This window comes from Mya arenaria, chromosome 6, assembly GCF_026914265.1.
Source record: "Mya arenaria isolate MELC-2E11 chromosome 6, ASM2691426v1".
Classification (NCBI taxonomy): Eukaryota; Metazoa; Mollusca; class Bivalvia; order Myida; family Myidae; genus Mya; species Mya arenaria.
In genome coordinates this window covers 59,369,750-59,394,727 of record NC_069127.1, presented here as the reverse complement: position 1 = coordinate 59,394,727, position 24,978 = coordinate 59,369,750, and the positions used below count along the sequence as shown (strand labels likewise).

Genomic DNA, 24,978 nt, shown 5'->3' with positions numbered 1-24,978 from the left:
TCAGTTGATCATGGGACAAACGAAGCACACTGCAGAAATATAAGATAACCTTGAAATCAAATGGAAGGCTTTAGTAATAGGTTTTGCTTTGAGATAAATAGCATAAAAGTTTACTGCCACAGCCGATAAACGTCGTTTAGGTATTTCCATTGATTGCAACGGAAGTTCATAAACTGTTACAACCTGTCATAATTGGCATGTTTTGTTCTGTCCTGTGTTGTTTAGTGAGACCAAGATAATAAACTTTAAGTTGGAATCCAATACACATCCGCTATCAATGTGTTTGCAGGGTTTGATAAGATTTTCCTTTTGCGTTATTTAAGATTGTTGGGAAAAGAGTGAGGTTTGTGCACTTAAACTGGTTTAAACCCCCAGTAAATTTATATTTTACTGACCGTTCAAAGGCGATACCTAACAATTCTTGATAAACATACCCAGTTTTTTATATATAGTATGAATGCATTGTGCTGTTTGTGGAGTTTTGTGCTGTTCTTTCATGTTTAATGCTTGTGATATTTTGTTTTTATGTTCTTTTTCTTTGACGTTTACCCAGTGCCGTTTAACCGAGTTCATGTTTAAACTCTTAGCTGCTGAGCTTGTTTCTGTAGCTTTTCGCATAAATATTGATGTCAGATATAACTGATATCTGTGGCTTAGATATTGTGTGAACTGATCATATATATCACCAGCTCTGATTAGCATCCGCTAGAAATTGTTATTGTTCATCATTTCCAATCTACGTTATTAGAATGTACATTTGGTCTGCCTATAGACTACCATAATTTGGTGCATGCTCGTTAAAAATAGTCTACATACGGTTCTGACAGGCGACTTTGAGTACAACTGACAGACGTCTGGATTGTCTAGATAATGCAGTTTAAACGTATTAAGATAAAATATTGCACAGAAAACGAAATTAAACACTTTAAAACAATCAAATGACGTTTGTCCTTCAGTACTATGTTGGTTTTGGACTTTATTGAGGTCTATATGAAACACTTGTGTTAACTGAACAAATAATACAATGGACCTAAAAAGATATCAATCATTCAATTTGCTTGAAAGTATCTGTGGAGAAAAAACTCCACATTTTACTCACGCTTTTAAAATGATTATTGTTCATGACCTTGAATACAAGGAATTAGCCAAATGCTAAGTCCTTGAGAAGTTTATTTCATTGGACAATTGGATGGATTACGAATGAGTTACACATTTGTCGTGAGTGATAAGTGCACGATTTTTTTTTCCATTTTAAGTTAAAATCGTGTCTGTTGTTTAAGATATGAATGCATGAAAATGGTTAGGTTTGTTTTCCGTTTTTCACAAATATCTGTTACTATAAAATTAATATAGATTTTGACGACTGGCAGACAAAGAGACAGAGCAAACTATAATTGTGTTTTAGTTAGTTTACTTCTTAGTTTCAGATTATTACTTAACGTAACCAGCGTAACTATTCTGTACGTCCTACTTACTCGCCCACTTCTTTATTTTCAACTTTTATCTCTCATGCAGTTTTGTTTTCAAAAGTGTTACCAGTATGATCCTCGGACGAAAGCTCTGAATTAAAAAAAATACATTAATGGGCGATAGATATTATATAAAACGCTAAGAATGTGATTCAACATCATAGCTTAAAGATGTGTAAGGTTGTTTAGTCAAATGTAAGAGATCATGACATTTAAAATATTGGTCTTATTTTATCGAAATATTTTAAGAGTAAAGAACAATATATTTGAGTTAATATTAAAGTTCATTTCCTTCAAACATAATAATTTTCAACGTGAGAGTTTCGATACTTAACTATTTATGAATATGTGTCGGTCTATACATGGACACATGTAATTGTTTTGTAATCTTATGTAACAGTACAAATACCAGAAAAGAAAATTACAAGCTGTATTCTAAACTTAGATGTTATAACAATAAACCTCGAGCCTGCGAACACGATTTACATGAGCTTTGTAGAAGACTTGTTGGCAATATGAATACAAAAATATGTTAACCTCAATTGCAAGCGATTGTTGACAATTTAATTTGAAATATTTGTAAAAAACGCAAACATGTTAAGCCGTGATGGCGAGATGTTACTTTAACTGGCGCGTGGATTGAGCAGTTCTAGAGGTGATTTGATGAGAGAAATTGTTGAAGCTACACGACAGACAGCAGACGAGCATAATAACATGGCGATATTGGACAAACATATTTAAAAATTCTTGCTTAATATATAATATTAAACTATTTTGGCGAGGATTCTCTTCACAGGAACCATAGGGACATACTGTCAATGAAGCTTAAGCAAGCTTTGCAGAAATATAGATGTAATAACAACAAACCGCGAGCCTGCGAATACGATGAACATGAGCGTGGTAGAAGACGTGTTGGCAATATGAATACAAACATATGTTAACCTCAATTGCAAGCGATTGTGGACAATTATATTTGTAATACTTAAGATGATTTGTTGAGATAAATTGTTGAGATCACACGACAGACAGCAGACGAGCATAATTACATAGCGATATTGAACAAATATATTTCGAAATGCTTGCTTATTATATAATAGTTAACTATTGAGGCGAGTGGAGCATGTCAGTATGTCAGTGGAGCTTACGATCAAGTTTTGCAGAAAAAGCGGTTTTAGAAATGATTTTGTTGAAGAAATATTTTTATGACGGAAGACAAATCACGTACCACAGACGAGCACAATACCATAAAATGAGCACGTCATGTTTATTCGAAATAAACAGGACGAAAATAGGGACGGAAATAGGGACCGAATTACGATAGGACAAAAATGACAATGCTTGTATAAAACTTTTAAGCCCTTTGTTATGATGATATATGCATATGAAAATAATGAAATACTGAGATATAATAAGGCCTGGTTCTAACTGATTTCCAGTGAGTTTTTTAACATCGCCTTGTCTGTCGATCCCTGATTTCAGACCAAGAGGACCGCGATAGGAATCCTGCTGTCGGTGAAATGTTTTTAATTCAGTTCAAAACGACACACAACATGGAAAAGTTATATTAGTACGCACATCGGTCATATCTTTTATCCTACCAAAGCATTGATTGCTAGCAATAAATCGCATGCTGTCATTTCTCTTCAGCCTGAAGGGATTGTTTCCATTTGAGTGCAATTAATTACCGCTAATAACATATGTATACGCTTGACGGCTAATGCACGCAATATTCACATTTCTAGTTTACCTGATATGTAGTGTAGGTTTAGTATGTATCAGAATAGAAATATAAAACATAGTCTGTAACATACTCTCAAAGATGAAAAGTATGTTATTAATTAGATATTGGTTTTGTTGCACTGCAATTATTGTTGTCATCAGACGTTATTATTGTGTTACAATCGACACATAATGAAACGAAACATGAACATAATCACTCTGACTAATTGAATTTACAATAATAATAGAAACACTTTACTTTATTATGCCTCTCTGCTTTTATTCCCTATACAGCATAAATTATATAATATTAATAGTGAACTTCTGCAGGCAACAATTTTCACGAATACCCAGCTAGAGCGGTGTTACACGCTGACGGCATACGGCAAACACTATCAATCTCGGCTAAATCCTCGGTCCTCAAAGTTGACTCGGGTTGAAAGGGGGAACTGTTCTCCTCTAGGCAGGCTGTATATATATTTATTGATTTGGTCTCATATACCCGACAAAAAAAGACTTGTGACCGCATCGTAACTGGCTAGAAAAACTCTCTAATAATTTCAGGAATTTGACAAAAGTCTAAAGCGCAACAGTTTTTTTTCTTTCTTTATTCCTACTTCTTTTCAAAAATCATATTTTGGAATGTTACAGGATTTGATAAGCATAAAGTCAGAAAGATAAACAAATGAGACATAACAAAGTGTGTTTGAATGGCATCAGTTATAGGAAATTAAAATAGCAGAACTTTTGATGTGTTTTCGAAATTAGAAGGAAACTTTTCCATTCTGCATTTGTTTCCTATTTTGGCATCGGCTGATTTTGACGTTTAATTCAGTATGTAGAATAGGGTCGATCAAGCTTAAGGAGAATAAAAAATGATTGACCGAAGCCGTTTCGAAGGGAAACACTGTCGAAAACTTCATTTTTCTTGAAACGTAACACCTTAAGCCATAAAACATAAAGATTTAAAAGTTAATATAAAAACTGCGTGCTTCTCTTTTGTCAGCAGTCTTTCTGATTTCTAGACATTTACACGAAATGTCCCAATTAAAGACAGAACAATGTCAAAATAATCAATCTGTGAGAGTGCAGCTTTAAATATATCGTTTATATTTCCCATACCAACATGATAAGAGTTAATGAACCATGTTTCATTCCAATAATGTTCGTTTATCTGATACGATATAGAAATTTGACAACAGAAAATATTGTATTTAGTTCGAAAATTGAATTAGCGTATCAGATTCTATCAATGTATTGCACATTGTCACATTGTTGTCATTTCGTCATTCGGTCATTAATTCCGTCCATAAAGTGTGCTATCAATTCAATTTGGAAACAATGTATTACTAATGAGACTAGTTGCCTATTTCACGCTGGTTGGGTGATGCACGCGATAGTTTATTTACTTAATAAGTCTGTCGTACTAATCGCTTATACCATGATTTACAAAAAAAAATAAAAAAAAATAAAAAAAACAATTGACTCATATATCTTAAAATTCTTGAACTTTTTATTGTATTCTTTTCAGCTGATGTTTTAAGAATGTATCCATGGTTTAAGGAACTAACTATAGTCTTAATTGGAAAGATGTATGGCTCAATAGTTTTTTATGCTTTTTTATGCTTTTTAAAGTGCAATAACATATTGGTGGCGTTCAAATTCGATACGACTAGAAATATAATGATGGTATGGCGCTTTACTATCAATTTTGTATTCGTTATTTTTAAACAGTAAAGTAAGGCAGCGATTCTAAATCAGCTCATACCTGTTTTTTGCTTTACTTACTAGTATTAGCTTTTCTTATTGGTTCCTCACTATCATTTATTTTAAATTCTTAAGCTTGCTTTCAAACTGACATTACATTTCCAATGTGTAACACCGGCAAATTAATTTGCTAATCATTTCATGTTAAAAAAGTAGATCTGAAGATAACTTATTCTAATTTGCAATACTAAAATTTCAAGGCCTACATTATAAAAACAAAGGAATGTGTGTTTAGTGTCGCAATAAATTGAGCATATCAGATGCTACCATTGTATCCATTTCTATTGGATCCAATAATTTGGCTTTTAATGCCCGTCAGGCCTTTACCTTGTGTAACTAAACAGTGCATTTGTTAATGTTTGGCTACTGGGCTTGGCCCTGTAGTTTCCAATGTTTGCGATACAAACAAACAATACGTATGTGACAGAAAACCATACCCGTTTACCTACTAGATTTTCGTTAGTGTTAAGCTAGTTGGCTTGTCCCTCTAGATCCTATTGTATTTTACATAGCAGCATCAGCAGGAGCAAGCATCACAGAAACATATGAACGTAAAGTATATTAGATATAACATCATTTCTTGAGATTTTAAACGACGCCGGTGCATACGGCACCGCTAACAACGTAAACAACAACACTTAAGATTAGGACATGGTCAACAACTAAGAAAACGACAACATAGCTATGACAATGGACCGATAGTACGGAGCTTTATTAAGATGTACAATAATGTTAGCAGAATTGTTGATTAATTTAAAAGGTTACCTTTTTAACATGTTCATATTTTTAGATAAAACACGTACAAATTAAACTGGTCATTTAAACCTTCAGAAATAGTGCATAACAAATTTGTTCCAAATCTATACTGTTGTTCAATTAAAAAAAAAAACGTTTGAACAATCAGCCCCATATCTCCTACATTCGACCTGAAAATGAATGCGTAAGGCTCTTGAGAAATCTTAATCGAGAAATCCATTTATTAACAAAAGAAAAATATACGATGAGGTTTTTGGCGTCTTAGAGGAGTTTTTAATGTTTCTATTCGTTCATTCAATTTTGGTAAATTGAATTCAGCGGGTACACTAAGATTATGGTATTAGAAAGTAAATTCTTTATTTACATCCACAATTTAAAACGAGTCTCAGTGTTTGACTGGTATCAATCGTAATCTGTAATCAAATCCAAGCTACAAGTCACATAGGGATTTATTCAATTTTAGAACATATATTTGTTACTTTGCGGTTAATGCACGCAATACTTACATTTCCGGATAATCTGATATGCCGGTCGAAATTGTTATGTATCACAATGGGCAAATCAGCCACAAGTCATTCTGTAACATACCCTTTGAATCATAAAGTGTTGTTTTGCATGCTTTTTTTGCATTGAAATACTGGTTGCCACTAGAAAATTATCATTGGCATAACACACCCGATATTACAATAATTTGCATAATAAAGCATATTTTTTGTTAATTATATTCCTAGTGGCATTAAAGGCACAATTCATTTAAATTTTCATTTAGAATATCACTACTTTAGAATAACAACACCGAAGGAATTTAATCTTAAATATCAAGTCCTTTTCCTATTATGTCATTTCTGGATGTAAAGTCCATTAAAATTGCAATGACAACCATACGTGTTTCATTCGAACGATTTATAGCAGTGCCCATATTCAATACCGATCTGAGTACAGTTTCAGACTTAGGACTCAAATTCGACACCTTTTTTTTTTTTTTTTTTTTTTTAAATACCAGATAACAAGATAATCTGTTTTGAACACAGTTTTCATCGTTTTTAGAAAAAACAACAATCAAAAACACTTTCTGTTACATTTGACATTACGCACTCCTGAGTATGAGTCTTTAACTAGGACCCAAGACGTTAGTGTATTTGAGCTCAGGTAGGATTTCTTTTCTTGCCAATGAAGGATGATCCTGGCCTGTCATTGGACATACACACTTATTCAGCGCTTAAGGAAGTGATCTTGAGAATAAAGAAACTGGTGATAATCCAAAAAAAAAAATCCGCCATTCTGATCGTGATTGGCAAAAACTCTCTAGTAACTTCAGGAATACGACAAACGCTAAACGCTTTAAGCGTAACAGGTCATACAATTTATACTGAATAAACTTAAAACTACTTCAATAAGTACAATATGATAAGGGTTCCACGTAACATGTTTAATTCAAACAAAGTTTCGTATATCTATTATGATATAGTTAAATAGGAAAGTTGTCTATTCAGAACGTAATTAGAATAAGCATATCAGATAACTAACATTGTATTGTGATTTTAGAGCCTTGTCTGTTCGTAATTCGATCAGTTATTCAATCCAGTAAACAGTTATTATTCATTAAACCCACATGATATTATGATTGAAACTTGTAACGTATTTGTCGCGATTTGGTAATGTACGCGAGTTTCCTATTTTCGTTATCTGATATATAAGCAGTGTGCAACCTTTGTCTAATGATCAACAAAAAAGTTATTAAATATACTAGGAAATCAGGGACATTTTATAAAATTACTTCCATATGATATCCCGTTTATTTATATATGGAATAACGAACGTGTTTTATTTGGTCTTGGTGCGATGTTTTGCTCGATAATGCTGAATGTTTGTAAAGCAAAATGACAACCAAATATTATTGGCATTCGAATGCGAAAAGATTAAAAGTACTATGCAGCCTTATTTTAAACTTTTCGGTATGGGTTCTATTCGGCATCATATTTTGATTGGTAATTTTCTCACGAAAATTTACGATCATTTTACCTGTTTCCGAACGGTATATTACGCTACATTTCATACCTGTACGGAAAATGACGGAAATATTTCCGGAAAAGTACGAAGTCGATGATCAGACTGTGACGTCACAGTCGTGAATCCAAAATGTCTGACAGCGAGAATTACACAACTGACGGAGATGAATCGATTGATTTTTCGGATACTAGCTCGTATGACGCTGAAAATAACATTGTTCCATATCAGTTTGAACCATTAAATAGGGATGATTTAATTGAAGACGACAATAATCGTCTAGATCTTCACGACGGAGATGATGGAAATCGAATTGGCAACACGAACTGGTAATCTTAAGTTACTAAACTTTAATTTGAACTTCTTTATTTATGCGGAATCGATACCCTAAAATGTTAAAATGCAAATTCAATTTTAATACAAGTTTGGTTGTGAGTCATTCAGTGTCATTGTTTTTATATTTTGTAATTCATGTGACAATTAAGAATGTCGTGTAATTCAACATTTGTCAAAACTGAAATGTCTGAAAATACATGAACGTGACTATCTGTACTAATATTTTCATAACTATTGCTTGGTTTATAAATTATTTTGTACATCAATTTTCAAAGCTAGATTATCATTTATACTCCCATATCCAGCAAAAGAACTTGATTATAGTAATTCTGTAGTTTATTTGATGATTTAATTGTTTTAGGTGCAGATGCAATAGCTGTATTGCTATGCATGCAGAGCGGGAATCAGTATGCTGCCGTGATGTTGAACAAACAAACTTCAAACTGGATGTGTTCAATGAAGAAGGCCATGACATTGAATGTATAACAGACCACCCCGGGTTTGGCACTGTTTGCCTGGACCGCTATGTGCTAGAGACTGCATACTACCAGTACAGACAGCAGTATGGAGTGCCGCAACAGGAAGATAATGAGTAAGTCTTAGTTGTAAAAAAGAAATAATCAATGCATGTGGTTCAAAATTTATTTACATTCTGTCAGTCACTAGAATGCTTGTGCATGATATTCTTAGAACTTCATTTTGTTTTAATATCATCAATAACCGCATATAAAAATTACCCCCCTATAATTGGGAAAGAGTTACTTGGATAATTTCACATTGGTTTGACATCTTATTTTGCAGGCAACAGAGATATGTGGCATATCGCCAGTTTGTCAGATGGTGTTGGGGATATTTGGGAAGAGAGGTGCGTGTTGTACTTCCATCATGTGCAGTTCAACGGATTAGGGCACAGTTTCCATCACAGCAGTATCAGGGATTTCAGGACTCATAGGCAGTCATGACAGATGTTTGCGACATATTGTTTGCTACTTATGTGTCAGATTTCAATTTTACTATTCCAATATTTTACCTCAAGTGTTTTGTGTTTTTTTGTGATGAATCAATTGAAATAAAATGTTTGACAGGTTGGATTACTTTTGCATTTGTTTGGACTACGAAATTGATTCCTTAGTGCAAGACCATGCCAATATTCAATATCCATCATATATGCATGAAGCATTTGTTCCATGTTGAAGTGTCATGTTTTGGTCACTTCTTAGTTAAATGAGTAAAGCTTGTAATGACAACAATTAAAGGGTCTGTCTGACAAATTATTTACAAGTGGAAGTAATTTGAAGAAGAGCACTTTAACATATATCCTTCAAATAATTCAAAGTTGTTTGAGTCGCCCCAGCCCATGTGATAGGGACCTAATGGCAACTACATTAAACTTTATCCATCGCAATGCAACGGTTTTAGCTGTAAAATCGACTGATCACTTTGTCTAATTTGACGTATTGCCCTCTATCCACAACTTGAGTTTCATGAACTAGCTTTGATACTTCTTGAATTATCACAGGAACATATTGGCTATATCTTTAATGTCAAGGGCAATAACTCGCTCTGATGAAAAAATAAACTAACGTGCATAATCTTCATATTGCCCTCTATCCACATACCAAGTTTCATCAACTTAGCTAGCGAACTCTTTTAGTATTCCAAGGACCGATAATTTTTTCCAGCAACAGCTATATTTTTATATTTCAAGTCAAGGGCCATAACTCTGCATACATTTACCTGAAGAAAAAAATAAACAAATGTGTATTATCTACAAACTGCCCTCTTTCCACATATGTTTCATTTAACTTGGCTTTGATTCTTTTTTTCCCTATCACAGGTTCAAATTGGCTATAGTTTTATAATCAAGGGCCATAACTCTGCATAACTTTGTCTGACAAAAAAATAAACTCACATGCATATTGCCTTTCCACTTACTAAGATCATTGACCTTTAATACTTTTTGAGTTATTGCCTGACTGAGATTTTTGTGGGCGGACTGAGGGTAAACCTTGAGCCCCGTCCGATGAAACCGGTAGGGGACTAAAAGAAAAATAAGATGTGGTAATTTAGGTTTGTAATTTATATTAAGGATGATTGTTATTTCAAACAATAAAAGCACCAAATGATATGTACAACAATTCTCTGGCATTGAATTAACAGAAAACAAGGACTAGAATGGCAAACATGCACTTAACAAAGGAAAACAATCAATCTAAACTTTTGAAACCTGATCAAGAGGCTGGATAGGAAAAAAAAGGTTTTGCTAATATTATACAGATACTATAAAGTTATTTTTAAGTAACAATATTCAAAACTTTAGTGAAAGTATAATACAAAAAAAAAATATTCCACTGTCACAAAGATTCATTAGATTATACATGCATATATACAGAAACAACCACCATTGCAGGAAATAATATTCAATTATGATACAGGTTATGCATGTACTGTTAAAAAAGGAAAATGCCAAATTGTTAACAAGTCTTGGGATATACATGTATTCAAACAGTCACAATCTATGTTGTTTCTTATTTCCCCTACACTAATATTTCAACCTTTTGCTTTTTCCTAGACACCTTGTTACCTCAACCTTGGTTGGCTTTCTTTTCCCTGATGTGAGGGGAGGTGGGGCTGGGGTTGACATTTTGTTTTTTTCACCACATATTTCCATACACATGTCAGAAGTTCCTTTACATAACCAAAGGTCATTTCATCATTCACAAACTTGACTGAAAAGTCATCCTTATATTTTGGAAATACTATCTTCAGGTTGAACTTTCCGTTTTTTGATATTTTTTTACCTCTTTGCACATTTTCATTGAAATGTAGGGCTGCCAGGTATTGGCGACACATTTGTCCGTGAAAGGAATATGCTGTCATTTTTGGTGCAAAGTGATTGATAACGCTGTGAAATGATTCCAGTGTTGACGTTTGAAATCCTGTGGACAGCTTTTTGATGTCCTTGCACAGTCTCTTGTTTAGCAGAATGTATTCCATTTTGGCAGCTGCCTTTGAGCCCTTTTTTAACCATTCTCGGGGTTCAAGGGGACCATGGGTGCACTGCTGGTAGAGGTCACCATGTCCAGTGTGAATGTCTTGAACATGGTTGACCACTGATGTCCACTTTGCTGCAATCATGGAGCCCTCCTCTCCCTGGGAGGATGCGGCCGACTAATAAAGGTGATTGGTGATACTCTTCATCCACTTGCAGACTATGATGCAGTCTTTTTCCTCGGACAGTGCAAGGAGCTTCTACTAAATGAAACAATTGCTCATCTTTAGCACTTGTCAGAAGTAGGTGGGCTTAATCACTTTCCAACATGCTATTATAGCATTCATGAGACTGATAGACTGACAATCTAGGTTAATCAATATGATTTAACCCTAGATACGGTAATACATGTATGTTTCCACAGCTGAACAAAATATGTGTTACCTTTTCCAATATGCCACACATCAAAGGAATGGACAGTCCCAGGTAAATTCTCTCTAATCCACTTCTGTATTTGCAGATGCCTGTCTGTAATGATTTCTGCAAGGGACAGGCCACATCTGCGTAAACTGTCAGTTGCTCTCTTAAGGCCCTCCAACTCCATATGGTAGCTTGACTTTACTTCATTGGACTTAAAAAGATAGCAGAAATAATTAATTATCATGTTGCTAAATCACCGTGGTATCAATATTCATACAATGTAAATGTTAAACCAGTGAAGACATTTTTTACATAAACACCCTGGACTTTAATTCAATATATTCTCATGTAAACTAGGCAAAAAGGTAATAATCAAAGGCAGTCGTATGTTTATTTACCATCATCTTATTTGAAAAACTAGGACTAGTGCACCAGCCTTCACTATTATGTTATCAAGTTACAGAATGTTTTTGTTCTTGCCAAATCGTATTAATGCAATGTTTTGTCAATCTTACTCAAGAATAATGAATACATCTCTTGAAAAGTCAATAAAATTACTAGTTAATCTAAAATACCCCCAATGAATGGCCAAGTCATTACAATTCTGCTTCAGACCCAAAATACATGGCAATGTCCCCAAGCAGATAACTTCAAACATTTGGAGAGACACATGACACTCATTTGATAGCCAATGTTGCTTGACTTCAAATGGCTCATTATATTGAAAAGTTTATTAATATTAACAAACCTGCACAAGTTCAATGGCTACTACTCTCCCGGTGTGCATATCAATCATGGAGTATACACCAAACTTTGCAGAGTGTCCCGGGCTGTCACAACGTCCATCTTCAGCAACCACAAGCTCTTCTTCGCGGTCTAGAAGGACACTTATCAGTTGGTCATTACACTTTGTCCACACTCTCTCAATTGCTGGCCACAATACAGTTCTTTGATGACTAAAGAAAGTTGAAAGACTAATACTTAATACATTAATAAAATCAAAAATTCGCAGCACTTTCGAAGGTGAACATCTTGAGAACAAAATGCCAGCACTAAGAAGAATGTTCCCAGCAGGAACACCTCTAACTTTGGGCTGTGACTCCCATCGCCTGGTGTGTCCACATTCACAAACTTGTTTGATGGCCATAGCTGATCCCTGGACATTGCAGACTTTGCCTTTGGTAGGGAGATGGCACATTTCACATCTGTTGAACAGTTCTAAAAGATTGTCTTCAAAAACAAGAAACTTCCTCTGCTTATGTACATCTGCCCTGAAAAAGACAAATGTTCTTATGTCAATTAATCTTCAGTTCTGACAGCATACATTATGCTTTTATAAATTGTCAACTGCAGACAAATGAGGAATCAAGAAATGCTCAAAAATTGAATGCACCAGTGATTTAGGAAGTAATTTGAATCAATTCAAGTAGCACTATGTGGATAATTTACAACATATTTGACTACTCACATTGGCTTAATATTTTGGTGGGAATGATATAGCATAATGATAAAGATGCGCTTTAATATTGAAGTTATATATGACAAAGACTTTAACAGATTTATTTATGAAGGCATAACTTACTGCCTTGGGTTATCATCTTCTGAGTCACTGTAGGCTGAGGCTTCTGTGTCATAGTCCGGACCTATGGCTTCATCATCAGTATATCCCCAGGATGATGTGGACTTGAAGGATTTGTTGAGTGTTGATTCAACAACAACCCTGCCCTTCTTTCGTGCAGGAGTTGAGGCGAGGACTGGGACTGGTAATGGAAAAGCCAGAAGGTGTGGAGCAGGAGGGACCTTAGGGCAGGCAGGTGTCAGGCTCTTTTCATCAGCAATGTCACTGTCACAGTACTGGGTACTTGAGGTGGAGTATGTGATGTGGTGTTCCATCAGAGTCTCTGTCCCTGAATTGAAGAATAGATAAATGTGTAAATATATATGTTGAGTCCAATTGCTTTATTCATACTTGCATAATATGCCATCACTAAAGTGAAATTTGGTCTGGAAAACAAATTCTTACAAAATAATGTCAGGTAAGAAGAAATTATACTTGTGGAACACAACCAGCTTTTTATCCCAAATTAGAAATAAAAGCTTGATCAATGTAACAAATCTTTCTGCACTTTGAAATGAAACTTTGAAGCAGTCAGATTTTCAACCTCCAGCAATTTGACAGCTGCAAAATATGGATTTTATTACATTCAATCTGCTTAACATGATCTGAGGAGAGAATGCTCCGCATTTGACACACGGCTTTAAAATGAACATTGCTCATGACTTTGAATACGAGGAATTTGTCGCATGCCCAGAAATTTATTCTGTTGGATAACAATAAATACCGATGACTTACACATTCGTCGTCAGTGAATAGCACGATGTTTTAGCTCGACTATTCGAAGAATAAGGAGAGCTATACTACTTACCCAAGCGTCGGCGTCGGCGTCACACCTTGGCGAAGGTTTTGCACGTCAACTCCTTTACGTCATTATCTCAGCAAATGTATCCTGCATTGCATTGAAACTTTAAATATGTATTCCAAACTATCCAACCTGCTTAGTTAATCAAGATAGATAACACTAATTATAATATGGCCTTTATTATTTGACTTAAAAATTCTGGTTAAGTTTAAAACCTCAGCAACTGCTTGATGTATTGCATTGAGGCTTTATACAATGGTGTTCAACCATCCAACCTACTTAATTAACCAAGTTAGATAACTCTAGTTTGCATTTAATGCAAATAATTGCCCTTCATTATTCGACTTAAAAAATCTGGTTAGAATTGTGCATGTAACCCCATTTAAGACAATATCTCAGCAAATACATCATGTATTGCATTAAAACTTTAGAAATGTATTCTTAACTATATAACCTACTGAACTAATGCGGTTAGTAAGGTAACACTTTTTTGAATATAATGCAAATTATAGGACTTTTTTATTTGACTTAGAAATTCTGGTTAAGGTTTTGCATGTAAGCACACATAGGTTAATGTCTCAGCAACAACCTTATGCATTGGTCTCAACCATCCAATCTACTAAAATAACCAAATAAGATAACTCTATTTTGCCTTAAATTCAAATAATGGCCCTATTTTATTCGAAATTGAAATTCTGGTTAAGGTTTTGCATGTAACCACTTTTATGTTAATATGTCAGCAAATATCAACATGTATTGCATTGAAACTTTATAAAAGGGCTCCCAGCCAATCAAACTTCTTAATAAATCAAGTTTGATAGCTCTATGTTGCATGCTATATAAATTTTGCCCCTTTATTTTTCGACTTTAAAATTCTGGTCAAGGTTTTGCATGTAAGGACATACAGGTTAATATCTCACCAACTACTTGATTTATTGAAATGAGACTTAATACAGTGATCCATGCATGTTTCGTCAAAACTATTCAATCCTTACACTGAAAAGCGGCGGGATAGTCGAGCGCGCTGTCTCTGTGATTTAATTTTAAGTTAAAACAGTGGACGGGCATAATTGCACAGCGATATAGGACAAACATTTTTCAAAATGCTTGCTTAATGTATAATAGTTATTTATGAGGCGAGGTTTCACTTAACAGGATCCGTTTAATCGAATTGTAAGGACAAGATATAAGTGGACCTTACGATCAAGTGTTGCAGAAATATATAAAGCGGTTAAAGAAATGATTTTTTTTAAGAATCTTTAAATAGCGGAAGACAAATCACGTACCACCGACGACCTCCATAACATACAATGAGCAAATCATGTTAATACGAAAGAAACAGGACGAAAATAGGGACAATGCTTGTTTAAACCGTTTAAGCGCTATGTTATGATGATATATATGAACATGAAAATAATGAAATACTGAAATATAATAAATATTTATGCTAAAAGCTACAGAAACAAGCACATTAACAAAATGTTTAAACATAAACCCGGTTTAGTGACACTGGGCAACGCCAAAGACATAGACAAAATCACAAACTAGAAACATAGAAGAACAGCACAAAACTCCACGAACAGCACAGTGCATACATACTATATATAAAAAAAATACGTATGTTTATCAATAATTTTTAGGTACCGCCTTGGAACGGTCAGTAAATGTAAATTTACTGGGGGTTTAAACCAGTTTATGTGCACAAACCTCACTCTTATCCAAACAATCCTTAATAAAGATAAAACGCAAAAGGTAAATCTAATCATTTAAGCCCGGCTCTATATTATCTTCAGTGAGTTTTCTACCTTATTCTTGTCTGTCAATCCCTGATTCCAGACCAAGAGGACCGCGATAGGAATCCTGCTGTCGGTGAAATGTTTTTGCTTCAGTTCAAATTCAATACACAATATGGGAAAGTTATATATTACTTACAATCAGTAATCCAAAGCATTGATTGCTAGAAGTTAATCGCTTGCTGTCATTTCTTTTCAGCCTGAAGTCACATAGGGATTGTTTCCATTTGAGAGCTATTAATTACCGCTAGGCTAGGAAAAAATAACGTATTTATTTGCTTGGCGGCCAATGCATGCAATATTCACATTTCTTGATTCCCTGATATGTAGGTCGGGTTAAATTTATATCACAATATAAAATTTAAAACATAGTCTGTAACATACTCTAACTGATGTAAAGTATAAGATCAAATGGTTTTGTTGTATTACAATTATTGGTGTCATCAGACGTTATTAATTGTATTACAATTACAAACGACACATTAGATAACGAAAAATTAACATAATTCCTCTGACCAATAATAATAGGAGCACTGCACTTCATTATGCCTCACTCCTTCCAGTACATGTACAGAACTTCTGCAGGCAACACTTTTCACGAATACCCAGCTAGAGCTCTGTTAAACGCTGACGACATACGACAGACACTGTCAATCTTTGCGATATCCTCGGTCAACAAAGTTGACTCGAGTTTACAGGTACACTATTCCCCTCAAGGGAGGCAATATTTATATATTGATTTGGTCTCATGTCACCGACAATAGCAAACTTGTGACAATCTTAAGAATGTATCTAGCAACCGCATCTCAATTGGCAAGAACAATTCAGGAATTTGACAAATGTATAAAGCGAGGTCAACCAGAACATACGCCTTAAGAAAACATTTCAATATCAATACATCTTCTGTTATTATCAACACTTAAACCAATTTCAAAAATCATATTTTGGAGGTTTTTGGAATAATACAGGATATGATTACCATAAAGTCAGATTTTTAAAAAAAAAAATGAGACATAACGAAGTGGGTTTGAATGGCATCAGTTTTTAAAAAACCCGAGTGTTTAGAAATTAAAATAGAAAATCTTTTTATGTGTTTTCGAAATTAGACGGATCATTTCCATTTTTCATATTTTTTCCTATTTTGTCATCAGCTGATTTGGACGTTTAACTCAATATGTTAACACAGCTAGGGTCGATCAAGCTTAGGACAAGTTTAAGAAAAATATGGGATTGATCGACCGTAGCCGTTTCGAATGAATAAAAAAATGTCGAAAAGTTCATTTTTATTGAATCGTTAAGAACACCTTTAGCCATCATACATAAAGGTTTAAAATTAGAAATGAAAACTGCGATCTTCTCTTTTGTCAGCGATCTAATGCCACTGGTTACAAGACATTTACACCAAATGGCTCATTCAAAGACAGAAAAATGTCAAAACAATCAATCTGTGAAAGTGCAGCTTTATATGAATTGTTTATATTTCCTCTACCAATATGATAAAAGTTCTATAAAACATGCTTTACTCCAACAGTGTTTGCTTATGATAACAATGGTTAACAACAGAAAAAATTGTATTCAGTTCGAAAATTGAATAAGCGTATCAGATTCCATCAATTTATCGCATTTTGTGAGAGCATTTTACTTTTTGTTATTCGGTCGTTAATTCCGTCCCTGAAATGGGCTAATTCAATTTGGAAACAATATATTACCAATAAGACTAATAACGTTTTTGTAACTGGTTGGGTGATGCACGCGATTATATGCTAGACAATCTGTCTGTCGTACGTATCGTTTAAACCATGATCAACCAAACTACAATTGTCTCACATATCTTAAAAATCTTTAACGTTGACATGGATTCATTTTTTTTTTGATGTCATTAAAACGTATTTATGGGTTTAGGAGCATGCTATAGTCTAAATTGGAAAGAGTTATTGCTCAATCATGTTTATAGTTTTTAAATTTCAATAGCATTTTAGTGGCGTTCAAGTTCGATACGATTAGAAATATAATGATGCTTTTAAGGTTTACTATCAGCTTTGTTTCGTTTAAAGTATCGTTCTTTACAAAAACAATACATTTGTTACATTAAATTAATCTTCTCTCCATAAAATCAGGAACATAGCTAATGTATAAAGCTTTATAGATAGTTTACGTTTCATACAGATTACATATAAAACATGACCATGTATTTATAAATGTACTACGCTAGAGAAACCATATGACGTCACAATGGACGGTAATAACTTAAAAGCGTCTGCCTTTTATAAACATGTATACAAATAAATTAGACGCTGATACTTGGCGACATCTTTACAGCCACAATTAAAGTCGTTCTGTAGCCTTAGACGACAGGGAGAAATATTATTTCTAGAAATCGTTATCCAGAAGTGACATTCATGTAATATGAAGCGGCCTCTGGGAATTTAGGTAAACCCGTCTAATTCAAGGTCGCCGTCTGTAGGCCTGATACTAGGGAAACGTTTTTTTACCGCCATCGATGAACGTCCTCTAGTTTTTCCTGTACAGTGTTTACTGTTTTTCTGCAACTCTGGTTTAATACTGGACTTAGTTGTCAGTTAGAAAGAACGTGAAATAGAAAATTATTTGGCTTTAAGTGCCTGTCAGTCCTTTAACTTGTGCATTTAAACATGGCATTTGTTAAAGTTTGGTTACTAGGCTTGTCCCTGTAGCTTACAATGAGTAGGATTCGAACAATCAATACAAAAACACAATGACAAAAACAATGCATCTAGTGCGTCTGGTTGATTTTTGTAATACGTTTGTCTTTCGTTTAAATTTATTAAACCTTACAAGGTTAGGCTTTAAAGCTGCAATCTCACAGAATGAGTTTTAAAAGTTCTGTCTTATAATCAGCTGATTTCAGGTGTTTTATTATGAAACTCTATGATCACACAGTTTTAAACTTTTTTATTTTATAAGGCAGACTTTGTGGGATGTTTCTAGTTTCCAACAATGACTGCATCATATCTTTGAAAAAGAATTGCATTGGGTGCTCTGAATTGTATCCCTCCATCTGCAGATAGAGTCGGGATCTCTAATCATAGAAGTACTTGGAGTTTACCTATACGTTTATTATTATTTGTTTTATTGATAAGTTTCCTCAAGTTAATGCATACTTTGATAAGATTTACCTTTTGCGTTTTATCTTTATTAAGGATTGTTGGGATAAGAGTGAGGCTTGTGCACATAAACTGGTTTAAACCACCAGTAAAATTACATTTTACTGACCATTCCAAGGCGGTATCTAACAATTCTTGATAAACATATCTATTTTTTTATATATATAGTATGTATGCACTGTGCTGTTTGTGGAGTTCTGTGCTGTTCTTCTATGTTTCTTGTTTGTGATTTTGTGTTCTATGTCTTTGGCGTTTGCCCAGTGCCACTAAACCGGGTTTATGTTTAAACATTTTGCTGCTGAGCTTGTTTCTGTAGCTTTTTGCATAAATATTCAATGACTTCAATTCACCCCCAAAAAGTATCTGGCAATTGAATATATCGCAATTGTTTTGGAAACTGCCGAAATGTTATTTTTTCTTCAAGCGTTAGTAACGATGTAAGCTAAAATCATCAAGTTTTGAAAATAAAAATGAACAAAATGCAGTCTGAACTTTTGTAAGCTGTCTTTTATCACTGGTTTCAGATCATTTACATAATTTACACATTTGCTTATTCCAAGACAAGAAATAAAAAGAAACAAAAACAATTATCCAAACGGTCAATATGTAAGGGTGCAACTTTTAACTGGGTATACGCTATTTTCTGTAAAGAATACTGTATATCAGGTCATTTTATAAGGTTTTAAAAGATTCCGATGCTTACGACACGGTCAACATCGTAGACAACAACACCATAAAATTGGCACCGTCAACTACTATAGCTATGACACTAAAGCTATGACAATGGGCCGATGTAAAAAATATCGTTGTTTACTTCGTTTACAGGGCTAACTATTCTGTTACATGCGCATATATCTAGATAAAACACGTTCAGTTGAAAGAAATGCTTGGAAATTAGAAAAAGAATATTACTTATCACAAGTGTGTCCATTTTAGTACCAGGGCAATGCCGTTTGCAAAGTTATCAACGATGTTGTTGATTTAAAAATGTTCAGAACAAACAGCCCAATATCTCCTATACACGACCTTGAAACGACTGAAAATGTTATTGTTTATTAGTGATGTTAACACATTTATGCACAAAAAGATGATACGTTGAATTAATTGGCGAAGCATCCTGTTGGGAAACAATTAAAGTTCGGGTAAGCAATTATCACGACGTAGATTTTCATTCGATACGATAGGGTACATTAGATTTATTATGTAACGAAAATTTATTGCATGCTTAACCCTGTTTCTAAATTAAAACTTACATCACGATTTGTTTCTGCATTACACGTGTTTAATTAATGTAAAAATTATCACTCCGCAGTTTTATAAACAGTTCAACTTAAAACACAAATTGCTTAATCGGTAATATCATTAAATTATTAAAAAAATGCCAATGTCTTTTTATGGATAGTTTTGAGACTTACCTACTGATGTATGAATTCGTTTACGATATGCGAAACAAAGTATACAATAACATAGGTGTTGAAATAGATCGATGAAAACTTTTGAAAGACAATATGAATCCTTTATTATCTTTTTATTGCCGCAAGGGTGCAATTATCAATGCTTTCATTTAGCTTAATCTTAAATGTTCGAAAAAGTCAAGGAATCTGACCCACAAAAAAGAAACAGTTCGCTAATAGCCCCATTAACCTGAATAACAAATCGTTATCTCTTATGACTGAATATAATATTGATACATGCATTATTTAAAACTTATTTCAATTGAAAGAAGACGTAAACTGACTTAATTTTACATAATATCTAGTAGTATCTTTTCGTCGCACACGTCCTTAAATGAAAATTGACATCCTCTGAACATTTAATGTCAACAGCTAAATGTTTTAAACTGAACGATCTGAGAGCAATATGTTTGCCAGGTGTCGATTGAAAAGAGCCAAAGAAAATAAACCGTTTTGCATATTCTAACAGTATGTTATGATAACTAATTGTTTAAATTAAGAATGTCCATCTGGTGACTAGCAGTATGTTACATTTCGACAGGTCGCACTTACCGGTAACAATCGATTGTTATCTAAAGAGAATAGCGGAAGCGCGTCTCACATGCTTCTGGGTCTAATTATGTGAAAATTTGTTATCGCGATAACTAGTTCCGTAGTGGAGATATTCAGTTTGTATTGACAGTATCTACAATGCAAAATAGTTAACTTTAGCCCAAGGCGTCGATTAAGTGAGTACCGTCGATAAACTGCCCAACATTACACATTGTATCCCTTAATTATTCGATTTAGAAAGTTTTCTTACGGTATTTCATGTAAGCAAGCTAAATGTATATCTTAGCAACTATGTGATGTTTTACATTGTACCATTGTACTAGGCCTAGAAACAATCCAATCAAATTTACTATTCAAGTCAGATAAGTATTCTTGCATGTGGTGCAAATGATGTCCCTTTATTATTCGACTAAAGAAATTCGGTTTAAGCGGGTAAATGGTCATGCGCTCTATCACTATACAGCTCCTGTTTTTTTTTAAATTGTGTTCCAATTTGTGCCTCGAAAGTGCTTATTGTTTATCATAAAGAACATGTTTGAAAATATAACATTACGGGTTCAACAAAAGAAAGAGGTCATGTCATTTGAAATACTGTCCCCAGTAGTTCGGACCATTCTCAGGTTGTTACTAAACTCACTACACTATTTTAATATTTTGAATAAAGTAAAGTACAAGGAAATATGTTCTAGTGTTTCTATATGCTGATGTTTTTTTTTGATAGTTAAACAAATAGTAGAAGTCAAAATTAGTACTTGAAACCAATCGATTTGACTGAGTCAATTGAAGCTATTTGCAAACTTTAGTATCGCTTTAGGCAATCCTATGTTTCCATTGTATGTGTGTCTATACATGGGTAATTGAAGAATTTGAATGTTTAATATTTATGCAAAAAGCTGCAGAATTCGAATTATGGGCGATTAAATCTTTTACTAAGGTCATTTAAAATATGTATTATTTTATTAAATCAAGGTGATCTGTAACAATATGATAAAAGGTACAAGAGTGTTAATTCTTTATTTACATCCATAATTTCAAACACTTCTTTGTGTTTTACTGTTATCAATCTTAATCTGTTATCCTACCCAAGCATTGAATACGAGCAATTAATCGCATGCTGTCAGTTCTTTGAAGCCTGCAGTCACATACAGATTCCATTTGAAAACAAAGATTTATCGTTCGGCATGGAACAATCCACTTAGTTGTTACTGCGTGGTTAATGCACGCAGTATTCACATTTCCGTATTTATTGATGTGTCGGTTTGTATTATTATTTATTACAATGGGATAATCAGACACATTCTGTAACATACCCTAGGAAACATAAAGTATTCTTTTGCATGGTTTTATCGTATTGAAATACTGAATCAGACGTTACTGTTGGCATAACAAACACGGTATTACATAGCTCTGTATATTGAAGCATATTGTTTTATTCAATGATATTTCTAGTGGCATTTAAACCCAAGTACATTTCGAATTAAAATATCATTAGAATAACAGCGATGGAATAAAACTTAAATGTCAAGTCCTTCTATATCTGGATGTTTAGTCCATCGTAATTGCAATGGCAACCGTACGTGTTTCATTCTATTTACATATTCCCATATTCACTCGCGATCTGAGTACAGTTCTAGAATTAAGACTCAAATGCGACAAGTTTTATTTTCATCAATTTTACTCTTTTAAACGGTACCTATTGTTGTTATCCATAACGTTCTTTTACATGTGAAATTCCGCGTTTTTGAGTATAAGTCTTAAAATCGGATTCAAGACATTAGTGTAAACGGGCTAAGGTATGGATGTCTTTCCTTGCCAATGAGGGATGATCCTGGATTGTCATTGCCCACTCACTTTTATTAATCCCTGAACAAATTGGTGTCCAGATTACAGAAGATGGTGATAATCCAAAAATGTTATCCGCCAACCTTTTCGGGATTTGCAAGAACGCACTAGTTATTTCATGAATACGACAAACGCTTAAGCGTACCAGGTGAAACAATTTATACTAAATAAATTAAGAACTACTTCAATTATAATAATATTATAAGGGTATTACAAAACATGTTTAATTCCAACAATGTTTCATATAACTGGTAGGATATGAATAATTCAAAAAGTTCGAAATTTGAATAAGCGTATCAGATACTGTCATTGTATTGTATGTTTTAGAGCCTTTTTCGTTCGTCATTCTGTCGTTAACTCCATTCAGTGAAAAGTTAGGAAACTAGCTATTTTAAATGGAATTAGTAACGTATTTGTCGCTAATTGGATAACGTATGCGAGTTTCTTTTTTCAAGGTTATCTGATTTACCTGCCGGGAGCATCGTTTTTCCTAGTATTAACTAAATAAATGACTCGAGTATTTCTAAGAAATCTGGATATTTGATATTGGAATTCGAATGTGAAAAGAATATAAGTCCAATTTTACTATAACGCTAAAATGTCTAGTTAGTAGTTATATATCGTATGATGAAACGTCTGTACATTAAATATTTGTTACATAAAATCAGTAAAACTGTAACAAATTCAAGTTTTACATATTCATCCCTTATCATACTGAAAACATGAAACACTTTACCACTTATCTATAAAACATGTATAACAATCAGTAAAACATTCTGTCATCAAAGGTAAATTTCTGATAGTGTCTTCCCCAAAGCAATATGAAAACTAACAAATTGAACGTAGAAGCGCCATGAGATTTCATCAGCCAGAAGAAAGTCGTTTTGTCGCTTTGGTCGACTGGGGATAAATATTTAAATATAACGTAACCAGGGATGACATTTATGTGATATGAAAAAGTCTCTGAAAAAATGTTCTATGCACTTTAATTCAAGGCAGTCGTCTTTAGAAATGAGTGTTGCTTATAGATAAAAAGAAAAAAAAAGTTTACTGCAACCGCCGATAAACGTCGTCTTTGTATTTCTATTTATTGCAAAGAAAGTTCATAAACAATTAAAACCTGTCATTATTGACATTTTTCATTTTGTCCCGTGTTCATTTATTGAGGCCTAGATAAAAAACATAGTGGAGATCAAACGCACATCCGCTACAAATGTGTTTGTAGGGTTTGAATTTAAATTTGACTGGTTTCTGGTGCTTAGATATTGTGTAAACCGATCGTTTTTATAACAAGCTGATTAGCATCCGCTAGAAACTGTTATGTCAACTTTCCCTCTTGATATACGTCATATACACAGTTTCATATCTTCGTTGTTAGAATGTAAAGTTGGTTTGCCTACAATCTACCCTATTTTGGTGCATGCATATTAAAAATAATCTACATACGCCTCTGTAGGCGACTTTAACTACATTTGACAGACATCTGGGTTGTCTAAAGAATGCAGTTTAAACGTATTAAGATTAAATACTGCACGAAAAGCGAAATAAAACACTTGAAAACAGTCAAATGTCGTTTGCCCTTCAGAGCTATCATGTTGATTTTGGACTTTATTAAGGTCAGGGTGTTTATTTGACAAATAATACAATGGATTAGGGCTCAATAAATTGCATTTCAAAAATGAAATCAATCATTCAATTTGCTTGAATGAATCTGAGGTTCTGAGGTGATAATGCTCCGCATTTTACTCACGCCTTTAAAACAATCATTCTTCATGACTTTAAATACAAGTTTTAAGTCGCATGCCATGTCCTTGAATGTGTTACCAGAATGAGCCTCGAACGATCAATGTGAATTGAAAAGAAAACCATTAGAAGGCGAAATATATTAAATTAAACGTTGCGAATGTGATTCACCATAATAGCTCAAAGGTATGTAAGGTTATTTATTACAAATGTAAGACATCATGACCTTTGAAATATAAGTCTTAAGTTCTAATAGTTCAAGGTAAAACATATCTGACTAAACTACTTAAATCCGGTATCGAACGTGAAAAGAAAGAAATTTAAGTCTGGTTCTTTCATAAACGTTTAAGCATTTGTATTGGGTCATTACGTATGCAAAAAAAGGTAAGGGCACTATATCCGAGTTATTACTTAAGCTCATGTCCTTCAAAAATAATAATTCTTAACAGTTTCGATACTCAACTATTTATAAATTTGTGTTGGTCTATACATGGGCACAGGTGATTTGTTTTAGCAAAGGTTATGGTAATCTCATGTAACAATACAAATACCAGAACAGAAGATT

General features: G+C 33.8%; 1 protein-coding gene and 1 pseudogene across 1 annotated transcript; one reads left to right on the top strand and one right to left on the bottom strand.

Annotated features, from left to right (window-relative positions):
- Nucleotides 1-8,422: 8,422 nt before the first annotated feature.
- On the top strand, nt 8,423-9,006 carry LOC128237948 (P2X purinoceptor 7-like). The gene is made up of 2 exons (XM_052953523.1): nt 8,423-8,646; nt 8,856-9,006. Exons 1-2 carry the CDS (start codon nt 8,441-8,443, stop codon nt 9,004-9,006), a joined length of 357 nt encoding a protein of 118 aa, XP_052809483.1. The 5' UTR covers nt 8,423-8,440.
- A 1,574-nt stretch (nt 9,007-10,580) lies between these two features.
- On the bottom strand, nt 10,581-11,650 carry LOC128236995 (uncharacterized; annotated as a pseudogene).
- Nucleotides 11,651-24,978: the final 13,328 nt, after the last annotated feature.

Bases quoted from the DNA above. Each gene is read 5' to 3' on its own strand.
- LOC128237948 (XM_052953523.1), top strand. From the start codon at position 8,441: ATGCATGCAGAGCGGGAATCAGTATGCTGCCGTGATGTTGAACAAACA. The intron at 8,647-8,855 runs GTAAGTCTTAGT...CTTATTTTGCAG, and splicing joins CCGCAACAGGAAGATAATGA to GCAACAGAGATATGTGGCAT.